At 42.0% G+C, this 19,129-nt stretch overlaps 1 protein-coding gene across 1 annotated transcript in view; it reads left to right on the top strand.

Moving 5' to 3' along the window:
- The first annotated feature begins 3,823 nt into the window (after positions 1–3,823).
- RAB31 (RAB31, member RAS oncogene family) overlaps positions 3,824–19,129 on the top strand; it is an 83,165-nt gene continuing 67,859 nt past the window's right edge. Inside the window, exons 1-2 of the mRNA XM_017853866.1 lie at positions 3,824–3,973; positions 10,750–10,872. Coding sequence (XP_017709355.1) covers positions 3,824–3,973; positions 10,750–10,872 — 273 coding nt within the window. The remainder of the gene's footprint in view (positions 3,974–10,749; positions 10,873–19,129) is intronic.

Genomic DNA, 19,129 nt, shown 5'->3' with positions numbered 1-19,129 from the left:
CGATCTTGGCTCACTGCAACCTTTATCTCCCAGGTTCAAGCAATTCTCATGCCTCAGCCTCCCAAGTAGCTGGGACTACACGTGCTCGCCACCACGCCTGGCTATTTTTTGTATTTTTAGTAGAGAGAGCGTTTCACCGTGTTGGACAGGCTGGCCTCAAGCTCATGACCTCAGGTGATCCGCCCACCTTGGCCTCCCAAAGGAGTTTACAGGCGCAAGCCACTGCGCCTGGCCCTGTTCGCTTTCTACTTCGTCCCTTGCTTTTCCTCTGGAGTCAGTGTTAGGCTCAGCCCCTCCACCCTTATGTATTTTCTTCTTGATATAATTTAACTTCTTGATTTAAAAATTGATGAAAATTTTCCTCTGGAATTTTGAGAAAATGTTTTCAAACACCGGTTGCAGAAAAATAAAGCTAGTGGAAACAATTTCTAAGTGACATATGCAGTTTTCCTGGAAGGTGGCATAAATGGAACACTTTTAAAACATTTGAGTGCTTTTCCAAAAGCTGGTAGATTTGGTGGGCTGAGGAACTGGCTTGTATTAATAGATTTGATTTGTTCAGCCTTCACAGTGCTGTAAAGACTTTAAGCCAATAGTGAAGAATCAGGAGACTTGGCACGTAATAAACTTGCATTCCTGGTTTCTCTTGAAAAATCAGTGGGTTTGGAGCTCTGGTGCCCATTCCCAGGTAGTGGGAGCCAGCTGGTACCGCTCTGCATGGGTGGCCAGGCCTCCCAGCTTCACGCCATTCCCGCTAGGTGTTGTTACTATTATGTTCATCAGTATTAATGTTCACACCTAGCCCGCTTCACTCATTTATATGTCCTGCCTGGTCCGTAGACTTTTCAGTTCCTGGTCCCAGCACTGCCTTCTTGGCAGTAACCCTGCTGGCCGCCCCGAGGCCCAGGGCGGTTAGGGGACTTGCCTAGGTGCACACAGCCCGTGAACAGCCCACTCATGGCTCACACCAAGTGAGTCCACTCTCAAAGCCCACCCTGGTTCTTCCACTGGAATCACGTGAGCATTGGTGAAAGGCCATGGGCTGTAAAATGCCATTGCTTCAGCATTAGAAGAGTTAATTCTTATGGCCTCTCTGACTCACACTGAAAAACCTTGGCTCTGCTATTCAAGCAGATTGCGTTGACATCTTGAGTGTGTGTGTGTATGTGTGTGTCTCCTTTTATTTCAACTTTTGTCAGGAGATTGTGTTACTTCTCTGCCAGATTTTGGTTTCCACAGATAATGAAGTCACTTTAGCAGGGCCAGTGCGCCTCCCCCACCACTTCGGAGGGTAATCTACACAGAAGAAAAGTGCCTGAGGTTCTTGTTTGTTTGTTTGTTTGAGACGAGGTCTTGCTCTGTCACCCAGGCTGGAGTGCAGTGGCACAATCATAGCTCACTGCAGCCTCCACCTCCCAGGCTCAAGCGATCCTCCCACCCTAGCCTCCTGAGTAGCTGGGACCACGGGTGTGAGCCACCACACCTGGCTATTTTAAATTTTGTTTTAATTAAATTTTTTTATTTTTGTGGAGATGAGGTCTCCCCATATTGTTGCCTAGGCTGGATGAGGTTCTTAAGATCAAAAGCTAGCAAAGACTTAAAAACCAACAGCAAACCTCAGTCAACCAAAAAAAGCAATGATTGTCATGGTCCTCATTTCAAATACTGAGAGTCTTTCTCCTAGTGGCGAGAGATCAGGAGCACAGAGGGATATGTGTATGTGAGGTGTGCCTTCCTACTATGATTAAAGTTGCTCCTCACAGCTTACTGTGAACCAAGGGGAATTTCACAGGTATCCATTTCCCTCTTTGTCCCTGCAAACACCTTCTGTTTAATGCAGAGTAGGTATTGGCCCCATTTCACAGAACAGGAAACTGAGGGGCTTTACGGGCTGTTTAATTGAGTCTGGCGGCGAGGGCCTCTGCATCCTCTTCCTGGTTATGCCACTACATTCTTCTTTCACCAGGAACTAGGCTGTCTTCTGGGATTTGGGTTCCCCCCTTTACCTGCACTGTGAAGGGGTTGGACTGGATATTTAATATTTTTTTCTAACATTTTAAAGGCATGAACTTAGTTTTCTAACCCTAAGGAGAACTTTTTAAGGGTAGTGGGGTTGCTGTATTATTTCTCCCAGCACCTAGAATATATTGAAGAATAAATGAAAATCTGACTAACATCAGAAGTGAAAACAAAAACAAAACACACAAAACAAAATGTTGATAGAGTTGTCTAGTAAAATTTTAAATGAGTTTATGAAAAAAATGAATAAAGTTAAAGGGCAAATGTTAAACTGGAAAAATATTATTTGAAATATATTACTAGAAAAGGTTAGTGGAAATTACTCAAAAAATGAATAAGAAAAGGCTGAATACCTCAGTTGAAAAGTGGGCCAAGGTCATGAACTCGAGAAAAATTCCTTTACAAAGAAAAGTACAAGTGAACAATAAATGTTAAAATGATATTTAAACTTGTGATAAGCATAATGAATACAAGAATAAAATATTTTCTAATACATTGAAAGAAATTTGAAAGATTAATAATAGTTGAGGAAAAGGCCATCTGATGCACCACTATGGACAGGTAGGTTAGTACAATATAAGTTTGGCACAGGTAGCAAAAGTGGAGTGTATCTACTTTTATTTTATTTATTTATTTATATATTTTTAGAGACAGAGCCTTGCTGTGTCGCCCAGGCTGGAGTGCAGTGGCATAATCATGGCTCACTGTACCCTTGACCTCCTGGGTTCAAGGGATCCTCCTGCATCAGCTTCCTGAGTAGCTGGGACCACAGGCAAAAGCCACTGTACCTGGTTGATTTTTTTTTCTTTTGTAGAGCCAGGGGTCTTGCTATGTTGCCCAGGCTGGTCTTGAACTCCTGGCCTCAAGTGATCCTCCCACCTTGGCCTCTCAAAGTGCTGGGATTACAGGTGTGAGCCACCATCCTCAGCTCTACTTTTTAAAAACTAAGTCTAAGGATATAGTTGTGCAGGGACACAAAGATGTAAGTGTAAGGATATTACTGAATCATTGTTGTAATAGTGAACAGTAGGTAACCAAAATGGCCATCATTAGGGTATCGAATAATTCCGTGACATGATGTATGATCTTCAGTCATTTTAGATGATATTGATCTATATTCATAGAAATGGAAACATTTTAGATGATTTTTTTTTTAATTTTTTGAGACAGAGTCTTGCTCTGTCACTCAGTCTGGAGGACAGTGGTGTAATGTCAGCTCACTGTAATCTCTGACTCCTAGGTTCAAATGATTCTCCTGCCTCAGTCCCCCACATAGCTGGGATCATAGGCACGTGCCACCACACCTGGGTCATTTTTGTATTTTTAGTAGAGACAGTGTTTTGCCATGTTGGCCAGGCTGGTCTCGAACTCCTGACCTCAAGTGATCTGCCCGCCTCAACCTCCCAAAGTGCTGGGATTACAGCTGTGAGCCACTGTGCCCAGCCAATTTTAGATGATATTGATCTTATATTTATAGAAATGGAAAGATTTCCAGGACATATAAAGTTGAGGAAAAGCAAAATTTAGATAGAGTATGATCAATTTTCAGAGTAAAAGTTATGTTAAAGTAGATTGTCCTGCAAACTCAGAAGCAGATCTCATGGAGGGGGTCACACTGCAGTGTGATTGACGTCAAGACCAGTGTTACTTGGGAAGAAGCCTGGAAGAGGAGAAAGGGGAACGAAACAGAGTCAGGAACAGCTCTTCTCAGGGATGCTGGACTTCCAGGGGTGTGGCGGTAAAATCCTCTGAGGGTGAGTGGGAAGGCTTGGACCCGGCACAGCATCCTTTATACAGGGACGTGATGTTGGAGAGCTACAGGAACCTGGTCTCCATGGCAGGAAATTCTCTTCCTAACCCGCATATTATCTTCATGATGGAGCAAGGGAAAGAACCCTGGACAGTGGAGAGTCAAGTGAAAATAGCAGGAAAGCCAAGTGGGAACATATCAAAGGTGTGATCAGAGTGGTGCTGCAGCTCAGACAGAAACACATGCAGAGATCTTATCATGGTAGACAGCTTTCATCTGGTAGGGTGTCGTGATACATATGTCATATTTGCATATATATAGGTTTTTACCTATGGTTCCTGGCTCCTAACTCCCGAGCCCTTGTTATAATCTTGGGGCACTTTAGGCCTCAGAAAACAGAATTGATGTCTGAACTTCTGTCCTCCTTTTACCAGCCCAAGGCAGGACTCTAATCTGATCGCAGGTCCTTCCAGTGAGAATCTTGCCCCACCCTCTAGAGGAAGGAATGCTACACAGAGAGGCCAAGAGGAACCTGAACACACAGGCCTTGCTGGGTTTTGATCATGCACTTTTTGTCCAATCACGTTTCTACAAGATTGTTAAGAATGCCTCTGTAGGCCGGGCACGGTGTCTCCCGCCTGTAATCCCAACACTTTGGGAGGCCGAAGTGGGTGGATCACCTGAAGTCAGGGGTTCGAGGCCAGCCTGACCAACATAGTGAAACCCCTTGTCTACTAAAATTACAAAAATTAGCGGGGTGTGGTGGTGCATCCCTGTAATCCCAGCTACTCGGGAGGCTGAGGCAGGAGAATCGCTTGAACCCAGTTGCAGTGAGCTGAGATCATGCGACTGCACTCTAGCCTGAGGGACAGAATCAGACTCTGTCAGAGAGAGAGAGAGAGAGAAAGGAAGGAAGGAAGGAAGGGAAGGAGAATGCCTATGTAATGAAGCCTCTGTCAAAGAAAAGAAAGAAGGAAAAGAAAGAAAAGGAAAGAAAGAAAGAGAGAGAGAGAGAGAAAGAAAGAAAGAAAGGAAGAAAGGGAAGGAAAGAAAGAAAGAAGGAAAAGAGAAGAAAGAAAAGAGAAGAAAGAAAAGAAAATATAATGAAGCCTCCATAAAAACTCAAAAGAAATGTGTTCAGGGCGCTTCTGGAGAGCTGAGGTTTCTGGAGAGCGGCGCCCAGGGAGGGCATGGCAGCTCTGTGCCCCTGTCTGCTTACCTTGCCCTAAGCGTCTCTTCATCTGTATCCTTTGCAATATCCTTTATGAGAAACTGGTCACTCTAAGTGTTTCCTTGGGTTCTGTGAGCAGCTGAAGAAAATTAATCGAACCCAAAGAGGGGTTGATGGGAACCCCAACCTGAAAGCCGTCGATCAGAAGTTCTAGAGGCCCGGATTTGGGACTGGTGTCTGTGGAGGAGCAGTCTTGGGTACTGAGCCCTCAACCTGTGGGGTCTGACAGCGTCTCCAGGGAGAGAGTGTCAGAAGTGAATTGGAGGACACCTAGCTGGTATCTGCTGCTGGTGGTGGTCGAACTCCCCACAGATTTGGTCATAGAAGTCCTCTTCTGTGTTGATGGTTGTACTGTGAGAGCAGAGGAAAAACATGGTTCAAGAGAGTTATCCCCTACACATCTGGCTTCTGGGAACTCTCTGCTTCCTTCTCTCGGAGGGGTATCTTTCCTATATGTGCAATCAAGGAATTATACCCCGAAGGGAAAAGTAATATGGGATAAATATTCCACACAGTGTCACTGGAGTGTGGCAAAGCCTTCAGTGTGCAGTCAGCACTTACCATCAGGTGATCCATACTGGAGAGAAGCCTTCCAAATAAAATGAGTGTGGCAAGGGCTTCATGCACAATTCACTTCTCCCACAACATCCAATAGTTAATTCCTGGGAGAATCCTTACAAATGCAATGAGTATGGCAAACCTTTCATCATGAGTTCAAGCATTAATTGACATTAGAGAGTCCATACTAAAGAAAAATCATATAACTGTAATGTATGTAGCAGAGGCTTTATCCAGATTTCACACTCACTAGACATCAAAATAAGCATTTTTGATGAAACCACAGAAATGTAATGTGCCTGCTGAAGCTGTCGCCCAGAGATCAAAACTGTAGAACATCAGAGGAGTCAGATGAGGAATGTGACTCAGTCTTTAGTTCTCCAAGGTTAACTTTCAACATTTCACACTGCAGAACAATTACAAGTCAAAATATGTTAAAACTCATGACATGATATCTATCAAAGGTACCAGGATGTTGGGCAGTGGCCAGTTACCTTCAGGTTATAAAATATTATATTCAATTATTTAAAGTTTCTTGAAAAGACTGCTTTACTACTTACAACTTTCAGCTTGAACTTTGAAATAAAAGGGATGGAAATCCAGAATATACAAGCAACTCAAACAACTTAACAGCAAAGAAAACCCAAATAAAATGTTTTAAATTGGACAAGGAATTTGAATAGACATTTCCGAAAAGACATACAAATGGCCAACGAGTTTATGGAAAATGCTCAACATCACTGTCATCAGGGAAATGCAAATTAGGAACCACAGGAAGATACCATCTCTCTCCAGTTAGAATGACTATCATTAAAAATACAAAAAATAACAAATGCTGGCAACGATGAAGAGAAAAGGGAATTCTTGTACTCTGTTGGTAAATGAAGCACTGTGTACATTAGTACAGCCATTCTGGAAGACAGTATGGAGGTTTCTCAAAAAAGCTAAAAATAGAACTGCCATACAATCCAGCAGTTCTACTACTGGGTATTTATGCAAAGGAGAGTGAATCAGTATATCAAAGGGATACCTGCACTCACTGATTTATTGCTGCACTATCCACAACAGCCAAGATATGAAATCAACCCAAGTGTCCATCAACAAATGAAGGGAGGCCGGCACGGTGGCTCACACCTGTAATCCCAGCACTTTGGGAGGCCAAGGAGGGTGGATCATCTGAGGTCAGGAGTTTGAGACCAGCCTGGCCAACATGGTAGAACCCCATCTCTGCTAAAGTAAATTACAAAAATTAGCCGGGTGTGGTGGCACATGCCTGTAATCCCAGCTACTTGGGAGGCTGAGGCAGGAGAATCACATGAATCCGGGAGACGGAGGTTGCAGTGAGCTGAGACTGTGCCACTGCACTCCAGCCTGGTAGGCAGAGTGAGACCCTGTCTCAAAAAAACAAAACAAAACAAAAACGAATTCATAGGTAAAGAAAATGTGGTATGTATACACATTAGAATACATTCAGCCATAAAAAAAGAATGTAATCCTGTTGTTCATAGCAACACAGAGGAAGCCGGAGGGCATTTCATTAAGTGAAATAATCCAGACATGGAAAGATAAATACTACATGTTCTCACTTATGTGCAAGAGCTAAAAAGAAAAGAGCTCATAGAAGTAGAATAGAATTGTAGTTATTAGAAGCTGGGAAGGGTTGGGGAAGGGAAGGATAGGGAGAAGTTGGTTAACAGTTACAAAGTTACAGCTAGATGGGAGGAAAATATTCTAGTGTTCTATAGCACTGTAGGATGAATAAGGCTAACAATAATTTAGTGTATATTTTTGAAAAGCTAGAAGAGAGGATTTTGGATGTTCACAACACCAAGAAATGATAAATGTTCAAGGTGATGAATATGCGAATTATCTTGATTTGATCATTACACATTGCATACATGTATGTACATATCACTCTGTATCCCATAAGATGCATAATTATTGTGTATCAACTAAAAATAAAAGGAAAAAAATGAATAATCCCATTTTAAAAGTTGTATAAAAATCATTGGGAAGGACATAACACCATTTATTAGCAGTGACTATGGCTGGGTGGTGAAATATGATTGGTTTTATTTCCTTTTGTTTTTTGAATTTCTTTTTTATGAAATACGTATGTTGCTTTTAAAATGGGAAAAGTAATAAAGATATTAACATTTTGGAATATATGAGTTCTTCCCAGTTGTCTGGATATACGTTTTAAACACTTTTAAAGAAATAAAGCAATAGATGTGGTTTTGATAATACTGGATCTTATCACTTAGAATACTTAGAATTTCTATTTAGTGCAATTGTGGGTTGGTAATTAGAACTCTCTAACAAGCCTTTGGTTTTTGTGGGGATAGTGTGGGACTTNAATACGTATGTTGCTTTTAAAATGGGAAAAGTAATAAAGATATTAACATTTTTGGAATATATGAGTTCTTCCCAGTTGTCTGGATATACGTTTTAAACACTTTTAAAGAAATAAAGCAATAGATGTGGTTTTGATAATACTGGATCTTATCACTTAGAATACTTAGAATTTCTATTTAGTGCAATTGTGGGTTGGTAATTAGAACTCTCTAACAAGCCTTTGGTTTTTGTGGGGATAGTGTGGGACTTGCAGTATACTTTTCTACTTGGGACTTCTGTAATCGGCTTCTTATTCTTAGAGGATTTAGAGGCTGAGGAAATATTACTATGATGAATCCTAGTGGACCAGGCTCGACTGTATGAAAGTAAGGGAAAGAATCCCTGACTCTTTACCTCTAACCTCCGGGGTCCATCTCCTAAGAATAAGAACATAATGAGGACGCCATGATCATACCTAGAAAATTAATTTGAATCAATGATAATATCTTGCATATAGTGTGAATTTAAAAATTTTCAATGGTTCTTAAAATATCTTTTTTGAGGGGGTAGGGGGCACAGGGTCTCGCTGTGTCACCCAGACTGCAGTGCACTGGGGCAATCTTGGCGCTTCACTACCAGCCTCAAACTCCTGGGTTCAAGCTGTCCTTCTGCCTCGGTCTTTTTTTTTTTTTTTTTTTTTTTTTGAGACAGAGTCTCACTCTGTCGCCCAGGCTGGAGTGCAGTGGCCGGATCTCAGCTCACTGCAAGCTCCACCTCCCGGGTTTACGCCATTCTCCTGCCTCAGCCTCCCGAGTAGCTGGGACTACAGGCGCCCGCCACCACGCCCGGCTAGTTTTTTGTATTTTTTAGTAGAGACGGGGTTTCACTGTGTTAGCCAGGATGGTCTCGATCTCCAGACCTCGTGATCCGCCCGTCTCGGCCTCCCAAAGTGCTGGGATTACAGGCTCTGCCTCGGTCTTTTGAGCTGCCAGAACTACAGGCTTGTGCCATAATGCTCAGCTGATTTAAAATATTTTTTTTTTTTTTTTTTGTAAAGAAGGAGTCTTGCTATGTTGCCCAGGCTGGTCTCAAAATCTTGGCCTCAAGCCATCCTCCTGCTTCAGCTTCCCAAAGGGCTAGGATTACAGAAAAAAGAGCCACCACACCTGGCCAAATATATTTTAAAGCTGTTTTCCCCCTAATCTGGGATCCAGCCAGGGTTCATATACTGCATTTGGTTGTTTTATCTCTTTCCTCTAAATCTAGATTCTGGAAGAATCTCCCTGTATTTTTCTGGTTTGCTTCTCATGACATAGACTTATTTGAAGCATTCAGGCCAGCTTGTCTTGCAAAATGTTTCACATTCTACAATTTGCCTGATTGTTTTCTTACAATTAAATTGAGACGAAGCATTTGTGGCCAGAATGCTGTCTAGGTGATGTATCTACTTCTTATTTCATCACTTCAGGAGGCTCTCATGCCAGGTTGTCCCACTCCTGGGGATGCTTGCTATTTTTTAATGAATTGGAAACTTTCTCTCATAAAAGTCAAGGCTATTGAATGTTCCTAGTATTTTTATACCCTTCGTGAGCACAAAGAAAATGCTTTTTTAAAGGAAATAGTAAGAAAAGAAAATAGTGTTTCATGATCTACTGAGGCTTTAACGTCCTTTCTTTTTGGACGCAGAAGGGAGGAAAAATAATCCTTCCTTTTTTGTAGAGAAAACATAAATATGTGTTAAGCTGCCAATCTTCGTCCTTGAATTTATGCAAGCAGGTTGGAACTTAGATGTAGTATTCTATTAGTTGCTACTGGTGTTGGATTCATATCCAAAATTAATTTGAATCAATGATAATATCTTGCATATAGTGTGAATTTAAAATTTTTCAATTGTTCTTAAAATATCTTTTTTGGGGGGGGTAGGGGGTATAGGGTCTTGCTATGTCACCCAGACATAGTAAATATGTAAGGCAGCTTTTTTGTGTGTGTGGTACCATTGTAAGACCAAAACCATGACATGCCAACATACCAGCTGCTGTTTTCACTCTTGAGTATTGTAATAAGTTTTTAAAATCCAAGGTTGTATTCTTTCCTGAGATCTGGGGGTATTTTAATAATTGAAGCTAACTGGTTTTAGAAACACAGTCTTTCTCTTTTTTTTTTTTTTTTGAGACGGAGTCTTGCTCTGTCACCCAGGCTGGAGTGCAGTAGTGTGATTTTGGCTCACTGCAGCCTCCACTTCCCGAGTTCAAGTGATTCTCCTGCCTCAGCCTCCCAAGTAGCTGAGACTACAGGCACCTGCCACCATGCCCAGCTAATTTTTGTATTTTTAAGTTCTATATATATATATATATATTTCGTGTGTGTGTGTGTGTGTGACGAAGTCTCATACTGTCATCTGGGTTTGAAGTGCAGTGGTGCGATCTTGGCTCACTGCAACCTCCACCTCCCGGTTTCAAGCGATTCTCCTGGCTGGGACTACAGGTGCCTGCCACCATGCCACCACCACGCCTGGCTAATTTTTTGTGTTTTTAGTAGAGACAGGATTTCATCATATTGGCCAGGCTGGTCTCGAACTCCTGACCTCGTAATCTGCCCACCTTGGCCTCCCAAAGTGCTGGGATTACAGGTGTGAACCACCGCGCCTGGCCAGAAACACAGTCTTTTGAATGTCTCCTTTGTTTTGTTTTGTTTCAAAACCCCCAGTTGAACTAACAGAAAATGCAGATTTTTTTCTTTTGGGTGTCATGAATCTTCTAGCTCTTTTCTCCTCTTAGTGGTTCCCAAGGACCAGAGCTTTTTGGGGTCCTGCTAAGGTGTAGCATTTAACTTGTTTGACTTGTGAATCTTTGTGAAGAAACAATGCAGTAATGTGGAGATGTTGACTCTCTTTTTCAGGGCATCTTTTATGACCAAAACTGTGCCTTGTGGAAATGAACTTCACAAGTTCCTCATCTGGGACACTGCTGGTCAGGAGCGGGTGAGTATATGCTGTTTTTTGGGCTTTCCAGTGAAAATAAGATCAGCTTCTGAAGGTTTGTTTGCATTAGACAAGACTCTTGGTTGCAGGTGACAGAAACCTAGCTTGAAATGATGTAAGCAAAAATGAAATGTACTCATGAGCTATGTGAAAAGTCAAAGGGGGTACCTAGGGTGAGGCGGGGCTGAGTTCAGGTCCCCCAAATGTGTATGAGAGGAGTCTATCTCTCTCTATTTCTGTTTCTTTCCATTTAGTGCAATTGTGGTTGCACTCTTGATTTGATTCATTTTTAGGCAGACTCACCCTCCCTTCTTGCCTCAAGGGTGGCAAGGATGGCCCCAACAGCATCCCTACACCTACCTTCAGCCTTTTTAGCAACTACCGGGTGAGCATGCACCTCTTCTGCAAGTGGGAACATACATCTTCGTGTCTCTGAGTTCTCATTGGCCTGCCTCGGGCGCCATGCCCACTCCTCAACGTCAGGTGGTACAGTGTTCTGGGGGGTTTGGCGCCCCTACTGGTGGGACCTGGCAGTACACTGACCCCCCAGAGGCAAGGGCTGGTGTCAGCCCCACCTGAACCAGGTTGTCTGGAAGTCAGACAGGCTTAGCACCCCAAGGAAAACCTGGGGTCTCTTACTGGAAAAATGGGTCAATGGATGCTGGGTTATCAAAACAGTGGATGACTTCTCTTCTACTCCTAATTGTCTTTATTTGCTGAAAATACGGAGAATGCTATATATTTTAGAAGGTCATGCCTTTAGATTCAAAAAAGGGAATTGATGAATACTAACATAGTGTCTATTACAGGATACTTCATAATAGCTAGAACGTATATTATAAAAGTTGCTGTGTCTTGCTGTGTCTCCCAGGCTGGAGTGCAGTGGCACAATGATGGCTCACTGCACCCTTGACCTCCTGGGCTCAAGGGACCTGCCTGCCTCAGCTTCCTGAGTAGCTGGACTACAGGCACAAGCCATTGCACCTGGCTGATTTTTTTTTCTTTTGTAAAGCCGGGAGTCTCACTATATTGCCCAAGCTCTTCTTGAACTCCTGGCATCAAGTGATCCTCCCACCTTGGCCTCCCAAAGTGCTGGGATTGCAGGTGTCAGTCATAATATAAAAGTTGAGGCCGGACGCAGTGGCTTACACCTGTAATACCAGCACTTTGGGGGGCCAAGGCGGGTGGATCACGAGGTCAGGAGATCGAGACCATCCTGGCTAACACAGTGAAACCCCATCTCTACTAAAAATACAAAAAAAAATTAGCCAGATGTGGTGGTGGGCGCCTGTAGTCCCAGCTACTTGGGTGGCTGAGGCAGGAGAATGGCATGAACCCGGGCGACAGAGCTTGCAGTGAGCCGAGATCATGCCACTGCACTCCAGCCTGGGCGACGAGCAAGACTCTGTCTCAAAAATCAATCAATCAATCAATAAATAAATTGAAGCAGATAGCCAAGTAGAGATGACCAATACCTTGTCTTAGCCAAGAGCTGTTAGCCTGATTGAAATGACCAGAGTTGATGACTATGGAGTAAAATTGGTAGAATTTTCCCTTGTTTGATCCAAACTCAAATGTCACCTTTTCTACCTCCCTGTTGAAAATGTCAGCACCTCCTTTTCTTGCCCTACTCCACTCACTTCCTGCTTCACTTTTCTCCACAGTTCTTATCATCTTCCAATATATTATTTAATTCACTTTATTTTGAGACAGGATCTTGCTCTGTCACCCAGGCTGGAGTGCAGTGGTGCCATCACAGCTCACTGCAGCCTCAAACTTCTGGGCTCAAGCAATCCTCCCACCTCAGCCTCCCGAGTAGCAGGGACCACAGGTGCTTACCACCACTCTGGGCTAAGTTTTAAAGTTGTTTTGTAGAGACAAGGTCTTGCTCTGTTGCCCAGGCTGGTCGTGAACTCCCGGGCTCAAGCAGTCCTCCTGCCTTGGCCTTCCAAAGTGCTGGAGTTACAGGTGTGAGCTACTGTTTGGAGCCTTAATTCGATTACTGATCTGTTTATTGTCTTTCTAAAAGGAAGAATCCAGGATTCAGGATAATCTATAATTTTCTTTATCATCTCCTAACTAATCAAGTGTTCGTTCATGTAATTTTCATTTTATTTAAATTCCCTTTCAAAACAAAAGTTCTTGTATTTGTAGATTAGAACATTTTAAAAACACTGCTGAAAGAAATCATAGGCGTAGACACAAATAAATGGAAACACATCCTATGCTCATGGATGGGTAGAATCAATATTATGAAAGTGACCATACTGCCAAAAGCAATCTACAAATTCAAGGCAATTCCCATCAAAATACCACCATCATTCACGGCGGGTGCAGTGGCTCATGCCTGTAATCCCAGCACTTTGGGAGGCCGAGGTGGGTGGATCATGAGGTCAGGAGTTCAAGACCAGCCTGGCCAATATGGTCAAACCCTGTCTCTACTAAAAATACAAAAATTAGTTGGGCATGGTGGCACACGCCTGTAGTTCCAAATACTTGGGAGACTGAGGCAGAAGAATCACTTGAACCCAGGAGGCGAAGGTTGCAGTGAGCTGAGATCATGCCACTGCACTCCAGCCTGGGCGACAGAGAGAGACTCTGTCTCAAAAAAAAACAAAAAATGAAAAGCAACCACCGTCATTCTTCACAGAACCAGAAAAAAAAATCCTAAAATTCATATGGAACCAAAAAAGAGCCCACATATCCAAAGCAAGACTAAGCAAAAAGAACAAATCTGGAGGCATCATATTACCTGATCTCAAACTATACTATAAGGGCATAGTCATCAAAACAGCATGGTACTGGTATAAAAATAGGCATATAGACCAATGGAACAGAATAGAGAACCCAGAAATAAGCCAAATACTTACAGTCAACTGATCTTTGACAGAACAAACAAAAACATAAAGTGGGAAATGGGCATCCTATTCAACAGATGGTGCTGGGATAATTGGCAAGCCACAAGTAGGAGAATGAAACTGGATTCTCATCTCTTACCCTATGCAAAAATCAACTCAACATGGATCAAAGACTTAAATCTAAGACCTGAAGCCAGAAAATTCTAGAAGATAACATTGGAGAAGCCCTTCAAGACGTTGACTTAGGCAAAGGCTTCATAACCAAAAACCCAAAAGCAAATGCAACAAAGCAAAAGATAAATAGATAGGACTTAATTAAACTAAAAAGCTTCTGCACAGCAAAAGAAATAATCTGCAAAGTGGACAGACAAGGGAGAAAATCATCACAATCCATACATCTGACAAAGGACTAATATCCAGAATCTACATGCAACTCAACAAAATCAGCAAGAACAAAACAAACAATCCCATGAAAATGTGGGATAAGGACATGAATAGACACTTCTCAAAAGAATTTATGCAAATGGCCAACGAACGAACAGGAAAAAATGCTCAGCATCACTGATTATCAGGGAAATGAACATCAAAACCACGGTACGATACGACCTTATTCTTGCAAGAATGACCATAATCAAAAAATCGAAATATAATAGATATTGGCATGGATGTGGTGAAAAGGGAACAGTTTTACACTCTTGATGGGATTGTAAACTAGCATAACCACTATGGAAAACAGTATGGAGATTCCTTAAAGAACTAAAAGTAGATCTACCATTTGATCCAGCAATCCCACTCCTGCGTGTCTACCCAAAGGAAAAGAAGTCATTACACAGAAAAGATACTTGCACACGCATGTTTATTGCAGCACCATTTGCAATTGTAAAAATATGGAACCAGCCCAAGTGCCCATCAATCAATGAGTGAATAAAGAAAATGTGGTATATACATACCATACAATACTACTGAATACTACTCAGCCATAAAAAGGAACTAAATAGGCTGGGCACGGTGGCTCAAGCCTGTCATCCCAGCACTTTGGGAGGCCGAGACGGGCGGATCACTAGGTCAGGAGATGGAGACCATCCTGGCTAATATGGTGAAACCCTGTCTCTACTTAAAAATACAAAAAATTAGCTGGGCGAGGTGGCGAGCGCCTGTAGTCCCAGCTACTCGGGAGGCTGAGGCAGGAGAATGGCGTGAACCCGGGAGGCGGAGCTTGCAGTGAGCTGAGATCCGGCCACTGTACTCCAGCCTGGGCGACAGAGCGAGACTCCGTCTCAAAAAAAAAAAAAAAGGGGGGGGGGAACTAAATAATGACATTCGCAGCAACCTGGATGAGATTGGAGACCATTATTCCAAGTGAAGTAACTCAGGAATAGAAAACTAAACATCGTATGTTCTCATTCATAAGTGGGAGCTAAGCTATGAGGACGCAATGGTGTAAGAATGATACAATGGACTTTGGGGACTTGCAGGAAAGGGTGGGAGTGGGGGTGATATGGTGAAACCCTGTCTCTACTTAAAAATACAAAAAATTAGCTGGGCGAGGTGGCGAGCGCCTGTAGTCCCAGCTACTCGGGAGGCTGAGGCAGGAGAATGGCGTGAACCCGGGAGGCGGAGCTTGCAGTGAGCTGAGATCCGGCCACTGTACTCCAGCCTGGGCGACAGAGCGAGACTCCGTCTCAAAAAAAAAAAAAAGGGGGGGGGGAACTAAATAATGACATTCGCAGCAACCTGGATGAGATTGGAGACCATTATTCCAAGTGAAGTAACTCAGGAATAGAAAACTAAACATCGTATGTTCTCATTCATAAGTGGGAGCTAAGCTATGAGGACGCAATGGTGTAAGAATGATACAATGGACTTTGGGGACTTGCAGGAAAGGGTGGGAGTGGGGGTGAGGGATAAAAACTACACATTGGGTACAGTGTACACTGCTTGGGTGATGGGTGCACCAAAATCTCAGAATTTACCACTAGAGAATTTACTCTTGTAAGTAAACAACACCTGTTCCCCAAAAACCTACTGAAATTTAAAAAATAATGATAAAATCTGAAAGCAGCATGCTAAAATATGCATCTAATCTTAATCTAAAATTGTAGATGTGGAATTGCTAGTTCAGAGCCTCTGATACATACTGTAAAACCCACCTGTTATTGGACCCACCGTGTTTCACTGTTACGTTCTTTCACTTTTACCCAAGTATTATATTAAAGTGAGAAAGAAAAAATAATCCTTTAAAAAATATATGTTTGCTTTCTGATGACTTCAAACTTTTTTCATATTTTTTTAGCCATTTCATTTCCGATCTGAATAATTGAATGATTATAGCTTTACCCATTTTTTTCTTGGGTAATTTGTAAGAATCTCTTACCATTAAATTATACATAATGTCTCCGTTTGTTATTTATATTTTAATGTCTATTTTAGGTTTCTAATGGTCAAACTTGTTTTTTAGGGTCAAATAAATAATCTTGTCTTTTATAAATTCTGCTTTAGAATACATGCTTTAAAAGACCTTCAGAATGCTAAAGTAAATGTTAATTAAAGTTATATTAAACATTTAAATAAAACATTTTCTTAAAAAATACATTTTAAGCAATTTTAAGAAATAAATTAGGATGAATATTCCAGCCTACAAATGCTAACCTCATTAGAATGTCTTCTATTTTTCTGCTAAATTGAGAACGCAGACTTCTGTGCCCGGGAAGCAGCTGCCTGGGGCACCTCTTTAACTCCATCAGCTGTGCCTGCCTGTTCCTCAAATGAGGTGACCATTCAAGGAAAAATGTCTGCTTAGAGACCTCACTTCTTGATGTGCGTGTGTGTTACTTGTAGTTGATCTGCTAGTTTTTTGTTGGTGTTGTTATGTAAACTTAAGCAGAGAGAGGTTCTTGATTCCCTTTTACCTCTGGCTATGAAATAGTTGCTTTTGCAGCTGCCTTTAATGAGCACAGTTAGTCAGTTTTGCGAAGCGCTGGCTTCATGTCAGCGATGCTCCTGCTTCTGCTTCTCCTGCTGGCGGACGTTCCCTGATGACTTGCTGTGCTCCATGTACTGTTCTGAGTGCCTGTGTGTACCGATGCTTTCAGCCCTCCTCGCAAAAGCACTTTGAGGTAGAAACTGTCGTCATTCCCATTTGCAGGTGAGGTCATTGAGACACAGAGACATTAAGTAACTTGCACAATGTCACAGAGCTAATAAGGTGTAAAGCTGAAAATTGAATCCAGCAGTCTGGGTCCTGAGCTTTATAGTGTTACTTTGATTGAAAAATCACACAAAAAACCATACGGTTGAAAGTAAAACTGCCCAAACTCCCACTACCCAGATATTTCCACTATGGATATTAGATGATCATTCTTCAGATATCTGTATGTGATTAATAATTTTATATCAATGGGATTGTGATTCTTCATAACCTGCTGTTTTCATTTGATATTACAGTGTCACAAAGGAGAGATTTCTGTGTGATCAAAACAGAATGTTAAACACTTCCCTCTACTCTAATAGACTATTCAAGGAATAGTCTTTTGATGAAACTTGAACTCTGCTGAAATGACTATTGTAATTTGTAGTTTGTTCCATTTACCATCGCAAATAAAAATACCAGTGGGAAGTTTTCAGGTGACCATATTTCCAATTATTATGATGGCTTTTCCTAAAATTTGACTTAGAGGTTGTACACATCTGACTCCATCGATACATCCATAATTTTAAAGAAGCCACTAGTATTATATGTGCAAGGCATGACTCCACAGTAGGGATATTCTTTCTTTATCCTTCGAGGAAGACGGCTTTAGTTTGGGATAACGATTTCAAAGCGAACGTTTTTAGAGTCTAGATTTGTGGAGGGTGTGAGTGATATCCGTATGGCTGTGTGGTCATCCGATCTCCCCAGCCCTCGACGGCCTGATTTCGTTATCCTCGGGCTGTCCTTGTCTGGTGTCCCCGGTGGAGTCTTGCATCTCTCCAGTAATGGCAATTTTTCAATTGTTTTGGCAGCTTGTTGCTGGCTTTAATTGTGCTTGTAATGATGTTGCCTAATGTTTGAGCTAAAAATAAATTCCCTGCTCTTGCTTGTGCCTATTGCTATTTGTTCTGTCTCATTAATTATTGGAGTCCAGTGAATTTTATTACCCCTCTTTAGCATCGTAGAAATCTGTTACTGTTCTTTTTGTTTTCATAATTTTAAACAAACAATCACTTTGGGTTTATGATTTGACAATATAAAGACAGATTTCTTGTTTCTTTTTCTTTCTTATTTTATTTTATTTTATTTTATTTTATTTTATTTTATTTTATTTTATTTTTTAAAGACAGGGTCACACTCTGTCACCCAGGCTGGAGTGCAGAGATGCAATCATATCTCACTGCAACGTCAAACTCCCAGGCCCAGAATATCCTCCTGCTCCAGCCTCCTGAGTAACTGAGGCTACCAGTGTATGCCACCATGCGCAGCTAACTTAAAAAAAAAAAAAAATTGGGCCAGGCGCGGTGGCTCACTCCTGTAATCTCAGCACTTTGGGAGGCTGAGGCGAGTGGATCACGAGGTCAGGAGTATGAGACCAGCCTGGCCAATGTGGTGAAACCCCATCTCTACTAAAAATACAAAAAGTATCTGGGCATGGTGGCACATATAATCCCAGTTACTTGGGAGGCTGAGGCGGGAGAATCACTTGAACCCAGAAGGTGAAGGTTGCAGTGAGCTGAGATTGCACCGCTGCACCCCAACCTGGGTGACAGAGCAAGATTCCATCTCAAAAAAAAAAAAAAAAAAAAAAAAAAAAAAAAAATTGGAGAGATGAGGTCTTGCTATGTTGTGCAGGCTGGTCTTGAACTCCTGGCCTCAAGCAATCCATTTCACTTGGCTTCTCAAAATGTTGGGATTATAGGTGTGAGCCACCAAGCCTGGCCAAATACATAGATTTCTGTGTCCTTAAAGGAAGAAAGCTCAACTCAGTGCTTTGCTTGTGTTCATGACCCAATATTTTTTTATTTGTGGAATGATTGCACCAAGTTCCGCCTAACGTACACAGCATTCTGGTTAATGCCCTACTTACTGCCCAGTAATAATTCTGTCTTATATTTGTGGTACAAATTTGTACTCTTGGAAAATTATTTTTTCTTCTCCTGAGCACAGGAATCTAAAAAGATCCTCCTCCTCTTTGTATAAGAGAGTATTCGTTCTATTTATTTTTATTTATTTATTTTAGAGACAGGGTCTCACTCTGTCACCCAGGCCGGAGTGCCGTGCATGATCATAGCTCATTGCAGTCTCAGATTCCTGAGCTCAAGCGATTCTCCCGTGTCAGCCTCCAGAGTAGCTGGGACTACAAGTGTGCCACTGTGCCCAGCCTATTCGTTCTTAATACCATGTCTGAATGTTGCTTTTTTAATCC

The sequence above is a fragment of the Rhinopithecus bieti genome, unplaced genomic scaffold, assembly GCF_001698545.2.
Source record: "Rhinopithecus bieti isolate Rb0 unplaced genomic scaffold, ASM169854v2 scaffold_35856, whole genome shotgun sequence".
Lineage (NCBI taxonomy): Eukaryota > Metazoa > Chordata > Mammalia > Primates > Cercopithecidae > Rhinopithecus > Rhinopithecus bieti.
Note: the sequence above shows the minus strand (reverse complement) of the source record. Positions and strands in the feature narration are given on the sequence as shown.